At 44.6% G+C, this 22591-nt stretch overlaps 1 protein-coding gene across 4 annotated transcripts in view; it reads left to right on the forward strand.

Annotated features, from left to right (window-relative positions):
* The window catches only part of osbpl7 (oxysterol binding protein-like 7), an 80224-nt gene that overhangs the window by 20163 nt on the left and 37470 nt on the right, over window positions 1–22591 (forward strand). For all 4 annotated transcript variants that reach the window (XM_068013502.1, XM_068013505.1, XM_068013503.1 and 1 more), the window contains exons 2-10: window positions 6435–6666; window positions 7804–7926; window positions 9517–9570; window positions 9669–9782; window positions 12960–13130; window positions 15034–15166; window positions 16234–16337; window positions 18514–18597; window positions 22137–22287. In XM_068013502.1, coding sequence (XP_067869603.1) covers window positions 6568–6666; window positions 7804–7926; window positions 9517–9570; window positions 9669–9782; window positions 12960–13130; window positions 15034–15166; window positions 16234–16337; window positions 18514–18597; window positions 22137–22287 — 1033 coding nt within the window. In that variant the 5' untranslated portion in view covers window positions 6435–6567. The remainder of the gene's footprint in view (window positions 1–6434; window positions 6667–7803; window positions 7927–9516; window positions 9571–9668; window positions 9783–12959; window positions 13131–15033; window positions 15167–16233; window positions 16338–18513; window positions 18598–22136; window positions 22288–22591) is intronic.

A 22591-nucleotide genomic window follows, 5' to 3' on the forward strand; every position in this document is an offset into this window, starting at 1 on the left:
TTGTTGTTCTGTGCCTTTTGAGGAGATGTCATTTCAGGAAAGTTCTATGCAAGCCAAGATTCCCAATGTGTCTGTTGGGAATGCCTACTGGAATGAGTAGGTCAGCCAGTACTGATACTGAATTGGATGGGATAGATGCTTGTACTGCTTTGGTAACAGTTTATCATTTCAGCAGATTGGGTGGGGGAGGGGGAGTGTGGAGAAAATGTAAACTAACCACAGTGCCTGCAAACAAGGAAGATTAAAACTGTTCGAGAATCACAAATGCACCAAAATTAGTGGTTATAGTGGACAGTGAAGAAGGTTGTTTAAGGTTACAACAGGATATAGATCAACTGGGGAAGTGGGCAAGGGGGTGGCAAATGGAATTTAACGCAGACAAGTGTGAAGTGATGCATTTTGGGAAGTTAAACCAGGGCAGGACATATACAGTGAATGGCAGGGCCCTGGGGAGTGTTGTTGAGCAGAGACACCTTGGGGTGCAAGTACATAGTTCCCTGAAAGTGGCACCACAGGTAGACAGGGTGGTGAAGAAGGCGTATGGCATGCTTGCCTTCATCGGCCGAGGCATCGAGTACAAGAGTTGGGACGTCATGTTACAGTTGTACATAACGTTGGTTAGGCCGCATTTGGAGTACTGTGTGCAGTTCTGGTCACCGCACTACAGGAAAGATGTGATTACGCTGGAGAGGGTGCAGAAAAGATTCACAAGGATGTTGCCTGGTTTGGAGGGCTTGAGTTATAAAGAGAGATTGGATAGGCTGGGTCTGTTTTCCCTGGAGCGAAGAAGGCTGAGAGGGGACATGATCGAGGTATATAAAATTATGAGAGGCATAGATAGGGTAGATAGCCAGAGTCTGTTTCCCATGGTAGGGGTGACTAAAACTAGAGAGCATAGATTGAAGGTGAGAGGGAGGAGGTTTAAAGGGGATCAAAGGGGTAATTATTTCACAAAGAATAGTAGGTATCTGGAATGAGCTGCCAGAGGAGGTGGTGGAGGCAGGAACAGTAGCGACATTTAAGAGGCATCTGGACAGGTACTTGAATGAGCAAGGCATAGAGGGATTAGATTAGATTAGAGATACAGCACTGAAACAGGCCCTTCGGCCCACCGAGTCTGTGCCGAACATCAACCACCCATTTATACTAATCCTACACTAATCCCATATTCCTACCAAACATCCCCACCTGTCCCTATATTTCCCTACCACCTACCTATACTAGTGACAATTTATAATGGCCAATTTACCTATCAACCTGCAAGTCTTTTGGCTTGTGGGAGGAAACCGGAGCACCCGGAGAAAACCCACGCAGACACAGGGAGAACTTGCAAACTCCACACAGGCAGTACCCGGAATCGAACCCGGGTCCCTGGAGCTGTGAGGCTGCAGTGCTAACCACTGCGCCACTGTGCCGCCCTGGAATTAATGCAGGCAAGTGGGATTAGTATAGATGGGCATTATGGTCGGCATGGACGCGGTGGGCCGAAGGGCCTGTTTCTACGCTGTATGACTCTATGAGTATGAATACTATGCTCTGGTCCACACTAGAATCAACAGTTCTCTGCTGTAGGTATAGGAATCAAAGCAATCTCACAAGAAGTCATTCTGAACAGTTTGGTTTGATTACTAACTTGGCTAGAACTTCAAAGTAACAAATCAAGCCCTGGAAATACAATTTCAAAGTGAACTTTCATGGCTTTGTTAACATGTGAAATTCGGTGGTTGTGTGGTGCAGAGAGAGAGAGAGATGGTGTACTGTGGGACAGTGGGAGGGTTTGAGGTGGGGTGGAGGATTGGTGCCTTGTGGGTGGTTTAATACTTTGGTGTACTAGGGTACTGTTGGCTTGTAACTGATTTCTGAGACAGCAATTTCCAAAACTGTCTGAATTGTTAACACAAGGAGGAAATTTAGGCTGGATGGCTACTAGTTGGCCAGTGTAGACACGATGGGCTGAATGGCCTCCTTCCGTGCTGTAAATTCCTGAGTGGTATTGATTTGGAACTTGCTGCATATGAAGGTGGTGGAAGCGGAGACGATGAATGATTTCAGAAGGAAATGGATGTGCACTTGAGGGATATAAACTTGATTTGCAGGGCTACAGGGAGAAAGCAGGAGAATGGGACTGACTGAATTGCTTTACAGGGAGCCGGCATGGACTCAGTGGGCTGAATGGCCTCCTTCTGTGCCGTTATGATTCTGACACTCTGACTCTCTAGGAAACGTCTCAATTCATTCCATCTTCGCTGCCTCCGGAGAATACTTGGCATCAGGTGGCAGGACTGTATCTCCAACACAGAAGTCCTCGAGGCGGCCAACATCCCCAGCTTGTACACACTACTGAGTCAGCGGCGCTTGAGATGGCTTGGCCATGTGAGCTGCATGGAAGATGGCAGGATCCCCAAAGACACATTGTACAGCGAGCTCGCCACTGGTATCAGACCTACCGGCCGTCCATGTCTCCGCTTTAAAGACGTCTGCAAACGCGACATGAAATCCTGTGACATTGATCACAAGTCCTGGGAGTCAGTTGCCAGCGTTCGCCAGAGCTGGCGGGCAGCCATAAAGGCGGGGCTAAAATGTGGCGAGTCAAAGAGACTTAGTAGTTGGCAGGAAAAAAGACAGAGGCGCAAGGGGAGAGCCAACTGTGCAACAGCCCCGACAAACAAATTTCTCTGCAGCACCTGTGGAAGAGCCTGTCACTCTAGAATTGGCCTTTACAGCCACTCCAGGCGCTGCTCCACAAACCACTGACCACCTCCAGGCGCGTATCCATTGTCTCTCGAGATAAGGAGGCCAAAGAAGAAGTATTTCATAATCAGCTTGGAATTTACACGGAATTCAGTAAATGCTGCCCGTGCAAAAGGAGATTTTTATGGTGTTGGAAGTTCCCCTTCAATTAGAACAAAACATCTCTCTCAGAGGGGAGGGGAATGAAGTACAAAGACATTGGCCTCGCTTTGGTAGATGACGGTTATCAATCCATCAAGCACTTGTCCTTTTGCTTTCTGAAATTGTCTGAGTCTTTGGGTTAGATTAGTCCTGCCATTCCTGGTTTAGTCAGTGCTTCCCAGCTTACGTGACTGCATGGGTAGGAATTTGTCCTTGAGATACAAAACAGCCTGTCTAACCACATGATACACTCCCCAAACTTTAAATGATCCAGTTATAATAAGAAATAGGTTTCGCATTGATTAAAATGTATATAATGCTATATATAGGATCAGGTCAAACTTTTACAGAACCAGATTTATGGAGGTAGGTTTTCCTCGTCCTTTGCCTGACCATATTGCAAGTAGGAGAGTCAGCCAGGGAGGAGTGAATGCACATATGGAAGCCTGCCCAATTTTTCCTGTACTCACTGCACCCGGAATTGGGAGAAATCCCCCCCCATTTTCCTTTCCCTTCCTGAAGGGGTTCATTCCTTGCTAGGACATAGTTCCGTAGCAGCTGTATGCCCTCTGATACTCTGCCTAGTGGCTGCATGTGAGTGTTGGCAGAAGATCCAACATCACGGAATATCTCGGTGACCCTGGCTTTGTCCTCCACTAAGAAAGGAAGACTTGCATTTATATAGCGCCTTTCATGACCGTGGGACGTCCCAAAGTGCTTTACAACCAATGAAGTATTCTTGAAGTGTTAGTCATTGTAATGTAGGAAACTGGGCAGCAAACTTGTGCATGACAGGATCCCACAAACAACATTGAGGTTGTAACAGATGATCTGTCTTAGTGATGTTGGTTCGGGGATGTATATTGTCCAGGATGCCAGTGAGCTCCCCTGCTCTTTGAAATAATGTGGTGGGGTTTACACCTACCTGAGAGCCTCAGTTTAATGTTTCATCCTGAGAGTGCATTGCTCCCTTCGAGTCAGTCTGGGTTATGTGCTCAAGTCTCTGGAGTGGAACTTGATCCCATGAACCTCTGAATCGAAGGCGTGAACTCTACCACTGAGCCAAGGTTGGCACCCTAAGGCAAAGGATATTGCGTCAGTTTCAGAATTGAGCACAGGTCAGGAACAGCATGGTGAAGAGTGAAGCTCTCCCTACATGGCGCTAACCTAAAGCACCTCAGCTGCAATATGAGTGCTTACTACTGCACCACTATGACATTTCTCACACTGGCTGTCTGAGAGTTTGCTGGTGAACAGTGCAATTTTGAGCTGTGCATCCCTGGCAACTGCTTTGAAAATGTCCAAAGTCATTTCATGTCATATCCTTGCAGCCAACAGCAAGAGGAGTTCTCCATCTGGGCCATATTAGAATCTGGTCTTGGAAATAACAGCTAATGTTGATCTCGCTGCATTATCCGGACCCTTAGGTTTGAGCTTGTTTTGAATCAGACATAAACACCTTCTATTTGACAACCATAAAACTAGTGTTACGACCAGGTGAGAAAGGGGTCTGGGGGTTCCCTCTCAGCCTTCACCTGGTCTTGCTGTAACAGGGTTTAATTTCTAAAACACTGGTTTTTAGCTCCCCCTTGGTGAATCCTTGTTCACCGCTTTCCAATTAAAAGGCAAAGGAACCAGCACAAACAGGTTTCCTTAGGTTTAAAGAAGAAAGGTTGAAATTTATTGAACTTGAACTTAAACTCTAATTCTAAAATTCTAACAGGACTAGACAGGCTAGATGCAGGGAGGCTGTTGCCGATGGCTGGGAAGTCCAGAACCAGGGGATCACCGTCTCAGGATACGGGATTTGCCATTTATGACCACTCAGAGGGTGGTGAACCTGTGGAATTCTCTACCGCAGAAGGCAGTGGAGGCCAAGTCATTAAATATATTCAAGAAGGAGATAGATATATTTCTTAATGCCAAGGGAACAAGGGATTTGGGGTGAAAGCAGGAACAGGGTACTGAATTAGACGATCAGTCGTCATCTTTTTTGAATGGCGGAGCAGGGCCGAATGGCCTACTCCTGCTCCTATTTTCTATGTTTCTATTCGGTTGACACCTATGGACACACGACGCGTCCATGCTAGCATGCATACGAGATACACCCATGTAAATAGAGACAGAAAAGAGCAGAAGAAAAATAAAGTGGAAAATTTTGAGGCAATATCTGAAGAGTTTTTGTTATGGTTCTTTGTGCTCACTGTAAAGTCCTCGATTGTAGGTATATCTTGCTTTTTGAGTCCGGTGTTCTTAAACCTTGTTTGCTGTGGAAGACTTTTCTCTCTCGGGGTTCAATAGTCTTCAGTGGATTCAGAGGCTTGTGAGAAAGAGATGGGAGCAGACAGGAGACGTCTTCTCAAATAGTCTTTTTTTTTGTTCAAACTCTCGGTAGCTGGTTCAAAAAACCCTGGAACAGCCAGTTAGTCATGTGTCCAGCTGGTCCAATCAGCCCTGGACCCTGTGGATTGCATCACCCCAGCAGGCCCTGGAATGCGCTTCCCCACCCCCACACTGTCCAGTGATCAACATCCATTGTGGGTTGAATGTGTCAGGGAATGGCCCTTTGTCCACACAAGCACTGCCTATTAGTATGCAAATGTTTTTTTCCAGCCATGGCTGATCTGTTCAACAAGTCAATTTCCTCGCACCAGCAACAGTTCAAAATCAATGTTCATATGACAAAACCAATGTGCCTCATTCCTGGCAGGTGGGGGCCTGCATGACACTAGATACAACATATCAGAACTGCACAGTCTTGGAAATAATAATTTTCTTGACCTCTGACCACTAGCTGACTCGATTGATTGAACAGGCCGGGGCTCTTTTCTCCAGAAGAGGTGGCCTGATGGAGGTCTTTAAACTTATGAATAGGTTCGATAGGGTAGATGTCGAGAGGATGTTTCCTCCTATTAGAGGAGACCAAAACAAACAACCATATTTATAAGATAGTCACTAATAAATTCAGTAGGGAATTCAGGAGAAACTTTTTTATCCAGAGAGTGATGAGAATGTGAACTTTGCTACCATTGGGATCACAGAATAATACAGTGCAGAAGAGGCCCTTCGGCCCATCGAGTCTGCACCGATGCATTAAAACACCTGACCTGTCTACCTAATCTCATTTACCAGCACTTGGCCCATAGCCTTGAATGTTATGACGTGCCAAGTGCTCATCCAGGTACTTTTTAAAGGATGTGAGGCAACCCGCCTCTACCACCCTCCCAGGCAGGGCATTCCAGACCGTCAGTAGTAGTTGAAGTGAATAGCATAGATGCATTTAAGGGGAAGCTAGATAAGTACATGAGGGAGAAAGGATTAGAAGGATATTCTGAACGTGTTAGATGCAGTAAATAGTGTAGGAGGTGGCTCTTATAGCACACAAACAATGGGCTGAATGGTCCATTTTCATGTAAATTCTATGTAGGTTAACAATTCAAGATGAGTACATTAAACCAGTAAAATGTAGTTCATTACGTTTTGCTTACCTGACTGCTATTGGAATAAAGATTAACTGCATTTTTTTTTGTTTCACTCTATAGGAATGTTTGACTGCATCCAGATGTGTGAACCTGTGCTCCCCAGGAGATCGGGTCCTGCTCGGCCTCGAGGAACCGCTTCAATCTGTTGTTGCTAGAATACCTGGGGCTGGTGGTATTTGGACACCTGGCAGCCATGAACAGTGATGAGAAGTTTCTCCCTGCTCCCCAAAGGACGTCCACTCTGACGAGAAGCAGCAGCAATGCATCATCGAAGCCCAGCAGCACACACCAGGTAGGAGGGTCTGTGCCACCCTGGTCCCTTCTGTACTCTTTATTATTTCACGTGTTTTTTTTTTGTGTACATGCACTTATAAACTTTAATAAGAAATATAAAGACAAAAAGAAGGAAGCTGGGAACTGAAAGTGCTTGAGCTACAGAGCATGGCTCCCAACATTTGAAAAGAGAAGGCAGGTTAATGTGTTGGGTGGAGAACCTTTGTCAGAATTCATTTGTAACAAAAGCTTGCTACTCAAAATGCTAACTGATCTCTCAGGTTGCTGACAGCCCTGCTGTGTATCTCCAGCATGTTCTCCAATTATTATTGATTCCTTTGCCCTGATGAAAAGTTATGGTCACACTCCTGTCACATTTTGAGTAGAACCATAGCAGCGCTGATGTTGAAAATGGTTGTATTAATTCTCTTCCTACTCATTACTTGTGATAATAGTGTGGAGGATTAGGGCAGTTTACTTCAGGAGTTGCTATTGAAATTATTGTGTTTTTGAATAGAAGGCATGTAAGCTTTGGTGACATTGATGGATATGTGACCCTTTTAGTTTGGCACATTGCCATCATATATTGGAAATGGCATTACAACTGAAGCCCTTTTTTTTTTTTTTGCTCTTGGATCACTGACAATGAATAAATAATGGGCTGCCCCCACTTCCTCCACACCCAATAATCTCCCCATCTCTCCCGAAAGCACTAACCCTTGATGGGGTGTATGGCACATGGGGTGATGCAAGTTTTGGATGTGTGGCCCCAAATCCCAGTTATTCGTGTATGTCCGGACAAAGCCGGTTAGTAGCTGTTCGGCTGGGGGATGCATCAATTGAGTGTATAAGGACCCACTGAGCCGTCGGGAGAGCTAGTCTGCATTTTTGTAATGTTTGCTATAAACGGTGATGTTTATATACGAGCTGTTTTCTTATTTAAATTCCTGTGACATTGAAACATTTTCTAAGGATATTTTGTTGGTCTAAACTGCAGTCCAGCAAAGACTGTCGTATCTTGATTGATTATGATCAGATCAAGATAATCTGCAGTAGGAGGAAATGAGCCAACGAAGGCTTTCAATCGAGTTCAGAAAATGCAGCAAAAGCAATTTGCACGAACCACTGTGTTTCTCAAGTGTTGTCTCTGTTTCAGAACTCTGAGAACTGGGAGGTGATGGAGGAGCCGCCAGGGAACAGCCATGCTTCTCTGGATCTCGAGAGGCAGGAAGGATACCTGCTGAAGAAGAGGAAATGGCCTTTGAAAGGCTGGCACAAGGTTAGATTTTTTAAATATTTCTTCCAGAGGAACTGTGTGCTGCTAAGCTCTTAAGACCACCTCTACCTACTTACTTCTGTTCTTTTAAAATTGAATTTTCCCCACTCTCAAGGCGCCTAGTTAATACTGTTCTTATTTCATCTGAGAGAGTAGGATTTATGGCCAGCCTCCCACATTCTACCCTCCTTAAACTTGAGGTAATCCAAAACTCTGCTGCCTGTGCCCTTACACACACCAAGTCCCATTCACATACCACCCCTGTGCTTGCTCACCTACATTGACTCCTGTTGAAGCAACACGTCAATTTTTAAAATTCTCCCTTTTGTTTTCAACTCCCTCCCCGACCTTGTCCTTCTGTATCTCTGTAATCTCCAGCAGTCCCCCTAACCCTCCAAGATATTTGCACGCATCTAATTCTGGTCTCTTGAACATCTCCAGTCTTAATCAGTCCATCATTGATGGCTGTGCCTTCAGTTGCCAAGGCCCCAAGCTCTGGAATTCCCTCCCTATGCCTCTCTGGCTCTTTACCTTTCTTTCCTCCTTTAAGACACTCCTTTAAAAACATCTTTGTCCAAGAATTTGGTCACCTGCCCTAATATGTCCTTACTGTGGCTCGGTGCCAAATTTTGATAGGCTGTGTTTGCTGACAACGCAACCACTAGGTGGTGCAGTACTTGCACATGAGCAAATGCAGTCTCATTTACTGAAAGGTCACTGACTGCGATTGTTTTAGGCAGCTGCCAGGATTAAAGATGGCGCTGCTCAATTTATCACAAGAATTAAATTCAATCACTCCCACTCCGTCCCCAACAGTATCCAGCTTCTCTTGCCCAGCGCATCCTCCTGCACCCATCTGCTTGCTGCTCGCTCCCGGCCTCACAACTGCCTTCCCTCAGCCGCATGCTCCCCACTTCAATCCGCCCCCCACCCCACCTGTCGGTCTCTCGTTTCAGCATAGAGAACCTCAGGATATATCAATGACCAAAGAAAAATCATCTTGGTATGTTTTGGACTGCAGTAGGTCTTTGGCTAACCTCCATCCCTGGTGAACTGATTGAAGGTCACATGAACTGGTGACCCAATGGCTTGGTGGATGATTGTAATGACCAATTTAGCTCTGAGTCTCTCAGACCAGGAAAGGCCCAGCTTTCATTCCTGGATGAGTTAGCTGTGCTCAGGTGGATCAGGAGTTGAGCTTGCTTTAACTAGCCCGTGTGCTCCTTCATTAGAGGGGAACAGGGGGGTGCATTCTGGGGATTAGGGCAGTGGGGGAAGGTGTAGGAGGTGAAATTTCCAGCTCCTGATCTTTGTCCAAGAACCGTTCTTGAAAATGCACTTGTGGGCATGAGTAAGACAAGTGTTGGGCTTGACTGTGATGCATTCCACAGTTGAATAGCTCATCACTCACTGTCCAGATTCGCATATGAAGAGCGCCCACATAGGCAAGGTATTTGGATGGCTGTAATTACCTGCGGGGCTACACCTCTGCAGGAGTTGCAACCTTCAATCAAGGGAGATAAAAATGAAGGGAAGCTTTGTTTTCGAAAGTGAGAAGTAACATTTTCCCTTTCTCAACTTTTTTTTTAAAAGAGATATTTTATCTTGGAAAAGGGGATTCTCAAGTATGCCAAGACTCAACAAGATGTAAGTAGCTCTTCTGTTTTGTGCAAGCGGTGCAACTGAATTCATTAATATAAAATCTGTGTCACTGAATGTAACCCTAACTGCTGGGATTGTCTCAGATTCTGAGGGGGAAACTCCATGGCTCCATCAACATTGGCTTCTCTGTAATGTCCATCAACAAGAAATCCAAGCGCATTGATTTAGACGCAGAAGAGAACCTCTATCATCTGAAGGTAAAATGAACTGGTTTTTAAAACTTCCTTGGACTGTGCAGGTACAGAAAGCCACCAGGCACCTGCAATCTTACTGTAGTTTGAAATGTTAACTAACAATGGCCTTCAGTTGATAATTCCTCAGCCCAGCGTGGGTCAGAGGTGTGGAGGCACAGTTTGGTCCTTGTTCTGTGCCTTGTTCACGGGTTTGGAAGGAGAAATCGGTTCTCTGAACTGTGTGAGAGTGTTGAGTAAGGACAGATTTGGCCAGGGCTCTAATACTCCCCAATGGTGAGCAGTCTTTCTTGGGTTCGCACACATGGGGCTGCAGTTTGCATGTCCGCCGAGGTCTGCCCGCGCGCACTGCACGTCATGGAACTGCCGCAATCTTAAATACGGCGGCTCGTTTAAATGGCCTGGGCGGCACCTCCCTATCGCTCGATGATGTGGAGAGGCCGGGTGGTCTGTTCCCGGCAATGGTGTCGGTGCCAACGCCATTTTTTAAAGGTCGTTGAGCCCTTCCATTTAGTTTAAATATTTAAAGAGATAGTGAATTAAAATTTTAAATAGATGTTTCTAGCCCCTCTCCCACCAGCCCCCCCCCACCATAACCATACAATTCATTCATTGCCCTCTTTCCGCACCCCCCTACCCCCCCAAATACTTACCTTGTGCTGCCAACTTTCCTCACCGCCCCCAAAGTTTATCAACTTTAAACTTTACCCCTTACCAGCACCACAAACCAATTAAATTAATCTGACCCCGCTCCACCCCCTTCTCCCCCACATCCCCACCCCTCCCTGCATTGAAAAGCTTACCTGCTCCCCACCTTGGATCCCCAGACAGGGCTATCCGAAGGCGCGGGAGTGCTGAATGGATGGCAGGAGCGGCTAAGTAATTTATTCTGTCATTGAGATTATCTTGCAAATTTTAAATGTGCCTTCCGTCGCCGAGCGGCGTGGGGGCTGCCACGAGTCCTCGCCGCCGCTGGCAACATCGGGCCATGCCTTACCTACGTCGAGGCCCGCGGCGGGCCTCTCCTGGAGGCATTTTGCGCTCCCCCCTCCCCCGCCCATCACCACCACAACCCCTGCCGTCAGGGGAGGTTGTAAAATCCAGCCCATGGTTTGTGGTCACTTGGGTGAGCAACCAGAAGGCAACTCTACTCTCTACTGCATGTTTTGGCATCTTGGGTGCCGTGCGGACAGTCCCAAAATAATTTTCTTGTCTATAAAGATGTATTTTTAAAGTAATGAAAGTTTACAGGAATAATTAGAATTTTATTCAGTGAAAACCATAGTTCAAAAGCTGGAAACTATTTGGGTCCTCGGCTTCAGGTTGGGAATAATATTTTGGTGGTCGTTTATGGGGCTCTTAGTTGTTTTGAGTGTGGCTAAGATGTTTAAAATTGGTGTATGAACAGTCATAAGCAGCCTCTGAGTTGGTACAGTTCCCTGTGTGTTTTTTAATTGCAACATGAAGACCATTCAGCTCATCTTGGCTCAACCACTCTTTCCACCCAGGACCATTCACAGTATCTAATTGTCTTTTAAATAAATACAAGATTTGGATCGCCACTGTCCTATTTGGAGGTGTCTTCCACATGATGTTCACTTTCCTGCATGAAGCCGTTCCTGATGTTAAATTTATCTTTCACCCTCTCCATTACCTTTTTTTTTAAGGCTGTTTTCGAACACTGGCATTTTGCTGCTTCCATCTTTAGCGATCTCCTAACATCTCCTCAATTCCATGTCTTTGTTGCTGTCCATTGTGAAGCCCTGGTTTCATAGAATTATAACAGCACAGAAGGCCATTCAGCCCATCTTGACTGCTGGCTCTTTGATAAAACTGTCCAGTTAGTCTCACTCCCTTGCTCTTTCCCTATAGACCTTTTTTTTTCAGGTATACAATTCCTTTTTGAATATTGTTTGTGAATCAGCTTCCACCACCTACCCCGCCCCCCCTTTACAGGCAGGTCATTCCAGGTTCTATCATCTCGCTGCATTTTTTTTAAAAATTCTCCTCTGTTTCCCCCCCTGCAATTTTTATTTTCAAAGTATCTTAAATCTGTCCTGTGTTTACTAATCCTCCCGCCAGTAGAAACTGTTTCTCCCAATCCGTTGTACCAAATCCCCTTGTTTCTCTCGTCTGCTATGGAAAGTAAAATAGAGAGGAAAAACTAGCACCAGGCAAATAAGCAGGGAGCAAAATCAAGAATAAAAAACAAATGTGAAATTCAAAAAACACAAGGTGAAATAAATGAAATTTCTTACACTGGAATATTTTTTCATATCCTTGTCTTTATTACTAGAGGAATAAGTACAAAAACAAGGAAGTTATGCTAAACTTTCATTTTAAAAAAAAAAACCCTTTTTTTTTCTCAGCTGGAGTACTGTGTTCAATTCTGGGCAGTACACTTCTAGAGGAATGTCAAAGCTTTGGAGAGAGTGCAGGAGAGATTCATTAGAATGGTAACAGGGCTAAGGAACTTCAGTTACGTGGAGAGATTGTACAAGCTGGGGTTATTCTTCTTTGAGCAGCGAAGGTTAAGAGGAAATTTGATAGGAGCGTTCAAAATCATGAAGGGTAAATAAGGAGAAACTGTTTCCAGTGAGAGAGAATCAGTAACCAGTGGACACGGATTTGAGGTAATCAGCAAAAGAAGCAAAGACGACAAAAGAGAACTTTTTTTGTACACGAGTTATGATCTGCAATACGCTGCCTGAAAGGAAAGTAGATTCAATAGAATTGGTTAAATACTTGGGGGAACAAAATTACAGGACTATGGGGAAAGAGCAGGGGATTGGAATGATTGGGTAGCTCTGCCAAAGAGTTGGCACAGGTACCATGGGCTGAATGGCCTCATTCTGTGCTGTATCATTCTCTGATATGTAAAGTGGATGTAAATAAGACTTATTGGTGCAGTACAATTCTCAGTACAACTGATGCTTGTCTAACTGTGATTTTAAAAAGAAAATTACTGTGTATTTGTCCAGTTGCAGTGAAGGAGTTTGCTCAGGTCTCTCAAAAAAAAAAAAAATCAACCATACAAAGGAACAAACTCAGTTGAAACAATTGAGCTTTTTTAGCACTTGTGTTACTGACTCCTCGACAGCGGTGACCTCTGTCGCTATACGTGATGGCTCTTTATTCTAATGGTTGAAAATACCAGGCGTGATGTTTGTTGTGTTATTGCAGGTGAAATCTCAGGAGGTCTTCAGCACCTGGGTGTCCAAGCTCTGCTATCATCGACTGTTCCAGAAAGGCGACCCTGTAAAGGTTTCATATGGAGCAAACGGATATAACTTTGCCATTTCTCCGACAGCCGATTTCCTGTCGGCCAGTACCGTTTTACCTCTGTGCAGCAAGGTGTGATGGTTGTAGTATAGCTGCACATTCGTTCCCTTGGATATGTTCATCTATAGTTCTCATTGTGATCTTGTTCCCAGAGCTCCACCATGGCATTATGGAGCCTTCTCTGCATTAACAGTGTCAAGATCAGGCACATCTGGGTTTTGTTGTGTTCGTTTGGGGGGAGGGGGTGTCGATAGGTGGAGTAGGTAGTCCAAGGGACCAAGAAACTCCATCCTCTTTACTCCCCCCTTTCTTCACAATAGTGTGCAGTCTGTTTGATTCTGACTTGAGCTTCAAACCTTATATCCTATGCATTACAAAATGCAAACTGCTGCAATGTTGCCTGTTTCATAAAAACATAAGAAATACAAGCAAGAGTAGGCAATTTGGCCCTTCGAGCCTGCTCCGCCATTCAATAAGATAATGGCTGACCATCTACCTCAACTTCATTTTTCCACTTGATCTCCATAGTGTCTTTAAAAAAAAAAAAGTATCTACTTCAGCCTTGAATATACTCATCGACTGAGCTTTTGCAGCCCTCGGGCGTAGAAAATTCTAAAGATTCACAACACTGAGTGAAGAAATTTCTACCTCTGTCTTAAATGAAAAACGCCTTATCCTGGGACTGTGACCCTTCGTTCTAGACAATTTGTCCATCACTGCACAAATTCCCAACTGCACCTTTTAGCCTTCAGAGTTTTCCTTACTGGCCCCCTGTGCAGCACCCGTCCGACTGCATCCTAGCCTGTACTAAGCCCCTTTTTCCAGCCCAGACTTTCACTGGTTCCTCATCTCTCAATGCAGTTATTCTTAATTCATTTACAAATCCCTCCTTGGCATCCCCACCTCCCGATCCTCAGAGGTTTCCCAACCCTGTGTCTTAGCTTGCATCTCCCACTCCTCCAGCTCTGGCTGACCTGTGCATTTTTAAAAATATTGTCTCTGCCCCCTTTTCCCTCCATTCCACTGTTTGGTGGAGGAATCTCCAGGCATTGTGGTCTGGAACTGTCTTCCTAAAGCCCTCCATCTCACTGGACTCTCCACACCCTCAAAAACCTCCTTAAATCCCACATCTTTTTGACTGAGACTTTACCTCCCATTTTACTTCCTAAACTCCCGTTCAGTATCCGTTCCTGTCTCCCACTTAATATTGAGAAGAGCCTTGGTTGTTTTTGCTACATATGAGGTTGCTACATCTGCTTGGGGTAAACAACAAGCTGTGGTTGTAGCAGTTAACACACTGCCCGGGTTGCTAAAGTTCGATTGCTGATCCGTGGTGCGTCAGCTGAGCTCAGCCAGAGTTCAGGCTTTACAATTGGGTTTGGGGGCAATGTTTGGCTGTGGAGGCAGAAAAATCACTCCAGGTTTTTCCCTGTCTCTCCGCCCCCCCCTGTTCGCTGTCCACTGGTTCCTGTTGGAAAGTCCACACGCAAAGACACAATCCAGCTTCCCTGTGATGCACTCCATGGTTGACCAATCTCAGCAAAAACAGATGATCTAGGCGTTGGGATGTTGTTTGTGGGAGCTTGCTGTGTACAATTTGACATCGTTTCCAACATTACAGCAGTGACTGTGCTTCAGAAAGTACTTCATTGGCTATAAAATGCCATGAAGTCCTAAGGTTGTGAAAGGTGCTATATAAATGCAGGCTCGTTCTGTTGGCCCCCCCTCCTCGCCAATCACTGGCAGCATGACCGTATCGCACATGACCCAGGTGAGGCAGCAGAAGGCTAATAAAACCTCTCCCGTTTCTCTTGTTAATCATGTGATTGTGGTGGCATCTGAGCCAGTGATACAGTCCATATCTTTTTTTTGTTTGCAAAGTGCTCCACCTGAAATGCAAACAAACTTAGCAATGCTGGTGTGTGTTTTTTGTTCTGTTGCTGTGGAGCTCATATCATCATATCTTATTGTTCAGGTGCAGAAGAGTGACTCCTTCTGTGGAGACATTTTTAAAGGCAATGGTCACCTCCCTTCGGTGTCTGCGAGCGGACAAGCAGTGACAGCAGCATGGTTACAAAACTGTGAGGAATGGGACCAGTGTGCTAAAGGTAACTTACCTTGTAGACTATTTGCATTTAATTTGCATTAGATTCATAAGGATGTATTTTTATTAAATAAAATCTGCACCTTTTTCACAAATAGTTTAGCAAAGAGGAACAGCAGTCGGCTCATTCACTTGGAGAGATTGCTCCCTCGCCACTTGCTGCTCCTCCATTACAGCATTAAACTGTTTAAATGACTCCTGGGGTTTTCACTTAGTGAGAATGTATGAGTGAGTCCTTGCTTCGGTCTCTGGTCTCTGCTGCATTGGGTGGCAGTGAAGATGGTGGCACAGTTGACCTCTCTATTTGAGAGCTAGGAAGTGGGAAAAATTGGCAGAGTCCTGCTTCTGATCTCTGCCCAGTGGTTTTTTTTTTTGCAGGAAAGTGTGTGCATGGTGAGGACAGGAATGTAGTTGCTTTGATGCAATCAAATAACCTGTTGACATTCACTCACTGCCTGGGCACTTGAAGATTGACCACAACAACAACTTATTTATATAGTGCCTTAAACGTAATAAAATGCTTCAGGGTGCTTCACGGGAACGTTATAAAGCAAAATTAGAAACCGAGCCACATAAGGAGCGTCTTAAAACAAGGGAGAGAGGTGAGAGTCGAATAGGATTAGAGAGGGTAGCTGAAGGTACCATTGGTGAAGTGATTAAAATCAGGGGTGCTCAAGAGGCCAGAATTAGATGACGGCAGATATGTCGGAGGATTGTGGGGCTGGAGGAGATTAGAGTTAGGGAGGAGCGAGGCCAAGGAGGGGTTTGAAAACGAGGATAAAACCACTCGTAAATGGGATGCTAACACTTGTGAAACCATACTTGAGCATCATTTGATGTCTTCAGGGGAGGGGAGGGAAAAAGAGGTGGGAGGGATGCCTTTGTCACATCCAGTACAGATTCAGTTCTCAAAGGGGAAGGGGAGGGTGTTGTAACACACTGCATCATCCAGTGTTCTATCAGGAAAAGGTTTCATTTTATCTGGGCTTTCAACATGAGCCTTGGCGCAAAGTGTTCATTTGAAGTATATTTAATTTGTTTCTGAATCTTGTGTGTTCTGCAATCTTTTAGATCTCAATCAGTGTCAGTCAAACCTGGGAGAGCTGAATAAACTGCTGCAGAAGCTGGAGGTGGTGGACAGAGTTCACTCAGCACCTATCATTGGTGATGCTCAGGTATTAGACAAAGATTTTGCACAGACCGAACCCAGATGGTAAAGTGGAGACTTGTAGTTCCTGGAGTGTTTTTTGTGTGTGTGCGCATGTGTTTGTGTGTGTGTTCGCCGCCCTCCTCTTCACTTGGGACAGTTTGCCAATTTATAGATTTAGAGAAATAGGCACAGACTGTGTATACAATGGATAGATGGGTTTGACGTTTAGGAGGAAGGCATTGGAGAGTCACTTGGTAGGAATAGGAAGATTGTAATGGGATTTACGAAGTCAGGTAGAAAAAATGGATACTTAAATGTTGTTCGGTTTGGCTCCAGTAACTGAGCAAGAGCACATGAGAGTGGAGTTGGTGTTCACATGCAGCAATTATTTTTTTAAATTCAGAAAGAAGAAAGTCATTAGTTTTGAGCAATTTCACAGCATCCTGTGTTTGCTGTTTCAGTACAAACAATATGCTGCCCAAGTGGTTAACGGTTTAAAAGACATGCTGTGAGATGAAGTACTTTTTGTTTGAAGTTTCTGATAAGCTCTTCCCCTGCTCCAGCTCTATGTACACTGTCTTGTGCTGGTCCATAAAGACAAGGACTTGTGCTGGTCCATAAAGACTAGGTCCCAGTCTGTACCCAGTTAGCTGTTCTCAACAATTACAGCAATAAGCGTGTTAAAATTCACCATGGGTGTCCCTGGACTAGGGAGAGAAGTTAGCCAGGGATTGCTCTGCTAATCACCCTCCAGTGACCCCTGCTGTAAGGTGTACATGTATGGACTTTGGCCAAGAACAGTTTGGACAGAACTGCGATGCCTACCACAGTCAGACAGCCTACTGAAACGCCACTGAGCCTAATGTCAAAGCAATGGCCACTTAGGTGAGATGGCAGAGATCTGCCAGTGCCTGTGAATCAGCGTGTCAGCAAGAGACGGTGGCTTCGGGCAAGGAGAGAACAGCAGCATTTTTTTTTAAAAACAAGTTGATCGAAGGGAACTGAGTAAATGAGAAGTGACCTTTAAAAGGAAAGCTTGTGGCAGTGTTGCAAAACAAGCGTGAGGAAATCGAAGTCAAGAGAAATATTAGTAGAGCTCATGACGAGTCAGTTGATGCTAAGGCTGTCGATGTGAAGACTTGCTTTGGTATTAAATTCAGGTTAGTTGTGACTATAAACTACTTAAACCAGAAACATGGGATTTTAAATGGGTACTCGTACAAAAAAAAAAATTAAGATTAATTGCTTCAAAATTAAAAGCAGGCGGCTTGTTTTGGAATCCTGGTGCTCCAATTATAATTAGTTGATCATCAAGGGAAGCGCTTTTGATTCAGAGTTTTATTAAATAGTTCCTTATCTCAGAGAGGAATCTTTTGTTAATATGATTTCATAGAATGTGCTATATTCTAAACTGTCAATTATGCTGCATTCTTTTAATAAATAAGGAGAATCTCCTTTATTTAAAGAAAAGCAAGAGTTGTATTGGATGGTTTTAAAGAATGATACTGCACTGAAGGAGGCGATTTGTCCCTCATACCTGTGCAGTTTGCTTGCAGTAAAACAGTGGAGATAGTCATAGACGTAGATGATGGAAGTTTGCAGTAAAGTCAATGGGGATGAATTTAGGCAGAGGCTCTCGCTTGTGTTTGCTATAGTTTCAGCCCAAGAGTGGCAGCTACCTGAGAGAGAAATGGCATCATCGGTACAGGATTTCCACAGCTTGGAGATTCCCAGAACTGAAAGTGCTTGTGTGCATTCAGGTTCGCTGTGTAGGGTTACCCATAAATAACAGCAAGGTACCAGAGAGTAACTGCTGCCTGTAAAACAATACCACAGTACAGGAGCCACTGCCTTAAGGAAAGGAGAGGGAGAGAGAGAGCGCAGGGGGGGGAAATGAAAGGGAACATACAATTTTTTTTTAAGAAGACAACATTTTGGGAATTTTATCTGACGGGCTGCGTTTGAGTGTTTTTGCTAGTGTATTCTTTTATAAATAAAAAAAGTAGAATAGAATTGCTCTAGCCTTGTGTAATCACTTTTAAATGACTGAGTGACTTGTGTCTCAATCTATGGCAGTTCCCAAAAGTTCATGTTTTATGGGGTTCCCACCCTGAGCACATTTTGAATTTAAAGCAAAGCTGTGGTTATATCGATCTGCTGCATTTACCTTTTTTTAAAATATTTTTTAAAAATTATTCTAGGCTTTCCTTGCTGACAAACCAAAAAAGGAAAAACGTTCCTCTAAAATATGGTGCACCCAAAGCTTTGCAAAGGATGAGACCAAGGTAATGTGTTCAATGTGTCATTTTGCACATCTGCCTGAAATATGGATTGTAGCGCACTCTACTCTGATTGGAACAGTCCCTTAGGGTCTTATAATTCCCATGAGTCCGTGTTCTCCTATTTTGACAGTACTTTTAACTCAAAATTCTCATTCTTGGGATATATGCGTCGCCGGCATTTGTTGCCTGTCCCTAATTTCCCTTGCGAAGGTGGTGGCGAGCTGCCGCCTTGAACTGCTGCAGTCTATGTGGTGTAGGTGCACCCACAGTGCTGTGAGGGAGGGACTTCCAGGATTTGGATCCTGTGACAGTGAAGGAACAGCGATCATAGTTCCTAGTAAGGATGGTCTGTGACTTGGAGGGGAGCTTGCAGGTGGTGGTGTTCCCAAGTTTATACTGTCCTTGTTCTTCTAAGTGGTCATCGTGGATTAGGACGGTGCTGTCGATGGAGCCTTGGTGAGTTGCTGCGGTGCAAATTGTAGATGGTATACACTGCTGCCACTGTGTGCCGCTGGTAGAGGGAGTGAATGTTGAAGGTGGTGTATGGGGTGCCGATCAAGCGGGCTGCTTTGTACTGGATGGTGTCGAGCTTCTTGATTGTTGTCGCTGCACCCATCTAGACAAGTGGAGAGTATTCCATCAAACTCCTGACTTGTGTCTTTTAGATGGTGGACGGGCTTTGGGGAGTCGGATGAGGGGGGGAAAAAAAGCATCCACCTTGATTTTGTGCTCCTATTTCTGAAGTGGGATTTGAACCCACAACCTTTTGACTTGGGTGAGAGTGCTGCCAACTGGGCCAAGGCTAACAAACCATATGTGCAGGCGCAAAGTTCCATAGGTGACAACAAAACTGAACCTAAACTTCTTATCCAAAGGACGGCACCTCTTGACTGTGCAGCTCTCCCTCAGTACTGCACTGGAGTGTCAGCTTGGATTTTGTGCTCAAGTCTCTGGAGTCATTCAATTTTGAAGCCATGTCTTGAGAAGAGGGAGGAAAATTGGGGAAATGCACTTGTTTTCTTCGTTAGCCACTGGTCTTGTCTGCAGATTATACACAGCTTAGGTTTAAAAATAAGCAGCTCAAAACGGAAGTTGAGTTTGAAGTGAAAAAGCTGCAAAAACTGGAGAAATGTTGCATTGTAATTTCTGTTTGGTGTCGGTGCCTAATTTAAAATCATTGTAAATCTAACTTGACTCACCTGTTCCGAATGTTGAGTCATATCCTGCTGTGTTTTGAATAAATTTGTGTTTATGACTATGCATTTTTTCCAAGACATTGTAGGAGAATTCACCCTGTGTGATATTAAGAACGAGCTTGTGAGCATGTTCTTGACATTCCTTGGCTATTTCTATGAGAATTAATCTACTTATTTTAGACAGGTTTTTTAAATGGCCTTCATTTAAAATAGCGAACAAAAGAATTTCATACAAATGTGCGTGTGTGAGACATTGTCTTGCACTTTGATTTCAGCCCGCGTGTTTGGACTTGAGGAAGGGACAGGTCGTCTGAATATGATCACACCCAATGGGTGCTTTATGCTCATTACTGTAATGTATAACTCCCTAGACTGGCAGCCCATATAACTATCCTCTGTAAAGCATTTTTTTTTAAAAATTGGCTGACATTACTATTGAAATCCTCAATGTGACACAGTGGCAGTGCTCTTGCCTCCGAATCAGAAGGTTGTAGATTCAACCCCACTCCAGAACTTGAGTGCATAATCTAAACTAACGCTTGAGTGCAGTACAGAGGAAGTACTGCATTGTTGGAAGTGCCGTCTTTCAGATGGGATGCTAAACTGAGGTCCTGTCTGCCGGGTCAGGTGGACATAAAAGATGTCATGGCGGTATTTTAAAGAAGAGCAGTGGCGTTCTCCTGGCGTCCTGGCCAACATTTCTGGCTTAATGCACACCATTTGAACAAATTAACTGGTCGCTCATGTCTGTGGGGTCTTGCTGCATGCAAAACTAGCCTGTGTTTACCTACATTGTGACCGTGACTGGACTTTAAAAGTAGCTCATTGGCAGTGAAGCACTTTGGGACATTTCAAGGTTGTGAAAACTGCTATACTGGTGCCTGTTTTCTGCTGCAGGAATGAGAGGAATCGGTCTGTCTCTGTAGTGGAGGTGGAGAGAAAAGGCAAGCTTTCCACAGCTGGATTTCTCCATAAAGCAGTGGCCCAAGAAAGAAACACTTGCATTTATATAGCACCTTTCACAAATACTGGATATCCCAAAGCACCTGACAGCCAGTGGCATACTTCTGAAGTGTAGTCACTGTTGTAATGTAGGAAATGCTGCAGCTAATTTGCGCACAGCAAGCTCCCACAAACAGCAATGTGATGTTGACCAGATAATCCATTTTTGTGATGTTGATTGAGGAATAAATATTGGTCAGGACACCAGGGACACCTCCCCTGCTCTTCTTTCAGTTAGTGCCATGGGATAGTTGATGTCCATGTGAGAGATAAACACCACCTCCAACAATGCAGTCGTCCCTCAGTACTGTACTGGGGTATCAGCCTACATTTCTGTGCTCGTATCTTGGTAGCCTGACTTGAATCCACAATCTTTTGTTTCTGAGGCACACGTGCTACCAACTGAGCCATGACTGACACTGAAGAAGGTTATAAGTATTTAGTCAGATACTGTGGTACTGAGCTGCATAAACCTCAGAGGCCCAGATTTAATGGCCAGTCTGGGTTAGCAACAGTTAGGAATAAATTACCCTCTGTCTTCCTGACTTAGAGATATGGGGGAATGAGCCATGTTTCCTGCTCCTGACTGCTTTCCAGTGACTCCTGGAAAGTTTGTTGGCTTGCGCTTCAGGTGAAGACCACATTGTTTCTCACATCACAGCCAGTCACTTTGGGGGTGGGGTGGAGAAAAAGGCACTGGGGAATCTCTGGCAGACAGGGAACTAAGCATCAGCACCATCAGGAGAGAAAAGTGGAGCAGGGCTGGAAGGATGTAGCAACACATAACTAACTTGCATCAGGCAATAGGATTCTCTTTCTGATCAACGTCAAAATGTAATTAGATGCTGTATTTTGTATAAAAACTGGTGTCGGTAAGGCCTCAAAAGAGCCTGGGTTCCGACTTGTTGCTCACTACTGTTGGCAATTGAGAGATTGTGATTGCTTTTGTATGATTTGCTAGCAATTTACAGAAAGCAATAGAAGTCTATTATCAAGCAGAGTGTGAGGCATAAAAACTAACAGTGAGGATGAAAACCATTCCCACCGGTTATACAGAGAAACCTTTTACACTGAAAGCAACAGATTTAATAACCAGCTTTCGTAGTGGGGGGAAAATATGCGCATACAGGGTCTTTATGTCCAGCTCCTGCACTGTTGTATCGGAAAGTACAGATTATATGATCTATGTTTTATAGATTACAGGCTGAGCCAGTTTTGTTTTCTGAGCAGATTGTGAACAATCGACAGGCTTTCCTCCAGGGTTATGTCGAGCAGGGATACCTCCATTTTCTGAATGGGGACTGGAAACCATTTATGTTGTATTCTAACATTTTTGTGCTCCAGGTTTCCTCCGATGTTATGCGTCCGACAAAGTTGCATGTTTCCACGCCCAGTTTGCCGGACTGCCTGGAGTTGAAAAGCGTCTCCGTCCCCCTTACCGTCAAAGAAGATTACTTCCAGCTGCAGCAGGATTTCTGTTCTGTATCACAGAAAGGTAATGACGTGGGTACCGGCACGGGTTTGGCCTGGGAGAGGGTACAGCGCCGATTTCATCAGTGTATTACCAAGATTTACAGGGATAAATTCGACTTGTGTTCCCTTCAGTTTAGAATGTTGAGTGATAATCAAAGTTCTGTATTTAAAACAGTCTAAGGGTTTTGATAGGGTGTGTGCGGAGAAAGTATTTCTCCTGGTGGGGGAAACTGAAACATGGGGGCATAATAAAATTAGAGCTAGGCTATTTAAGAGGGAATTCGGGAAGCCCTTCTTCACACAAAGGGTAGTGGATATTTGGAACA

The sequence above is a fragment of the Heterodontus francisci genome, chromosome 33 (assembly GCF_036365525.1).
Source record: "Heterodontus francisci isolate sHetFra1 chromosome 33, sHetFra1.hap1, whole genome shotgun sequence".
Taxonomy (NCBI): domain Eukaryota; kingdom Metazoa; phylum Chordata; class Chondrichthyes; order Heterodontiformes; family Heterodontidae; genus Heterodontus; species Heterodontus francisci.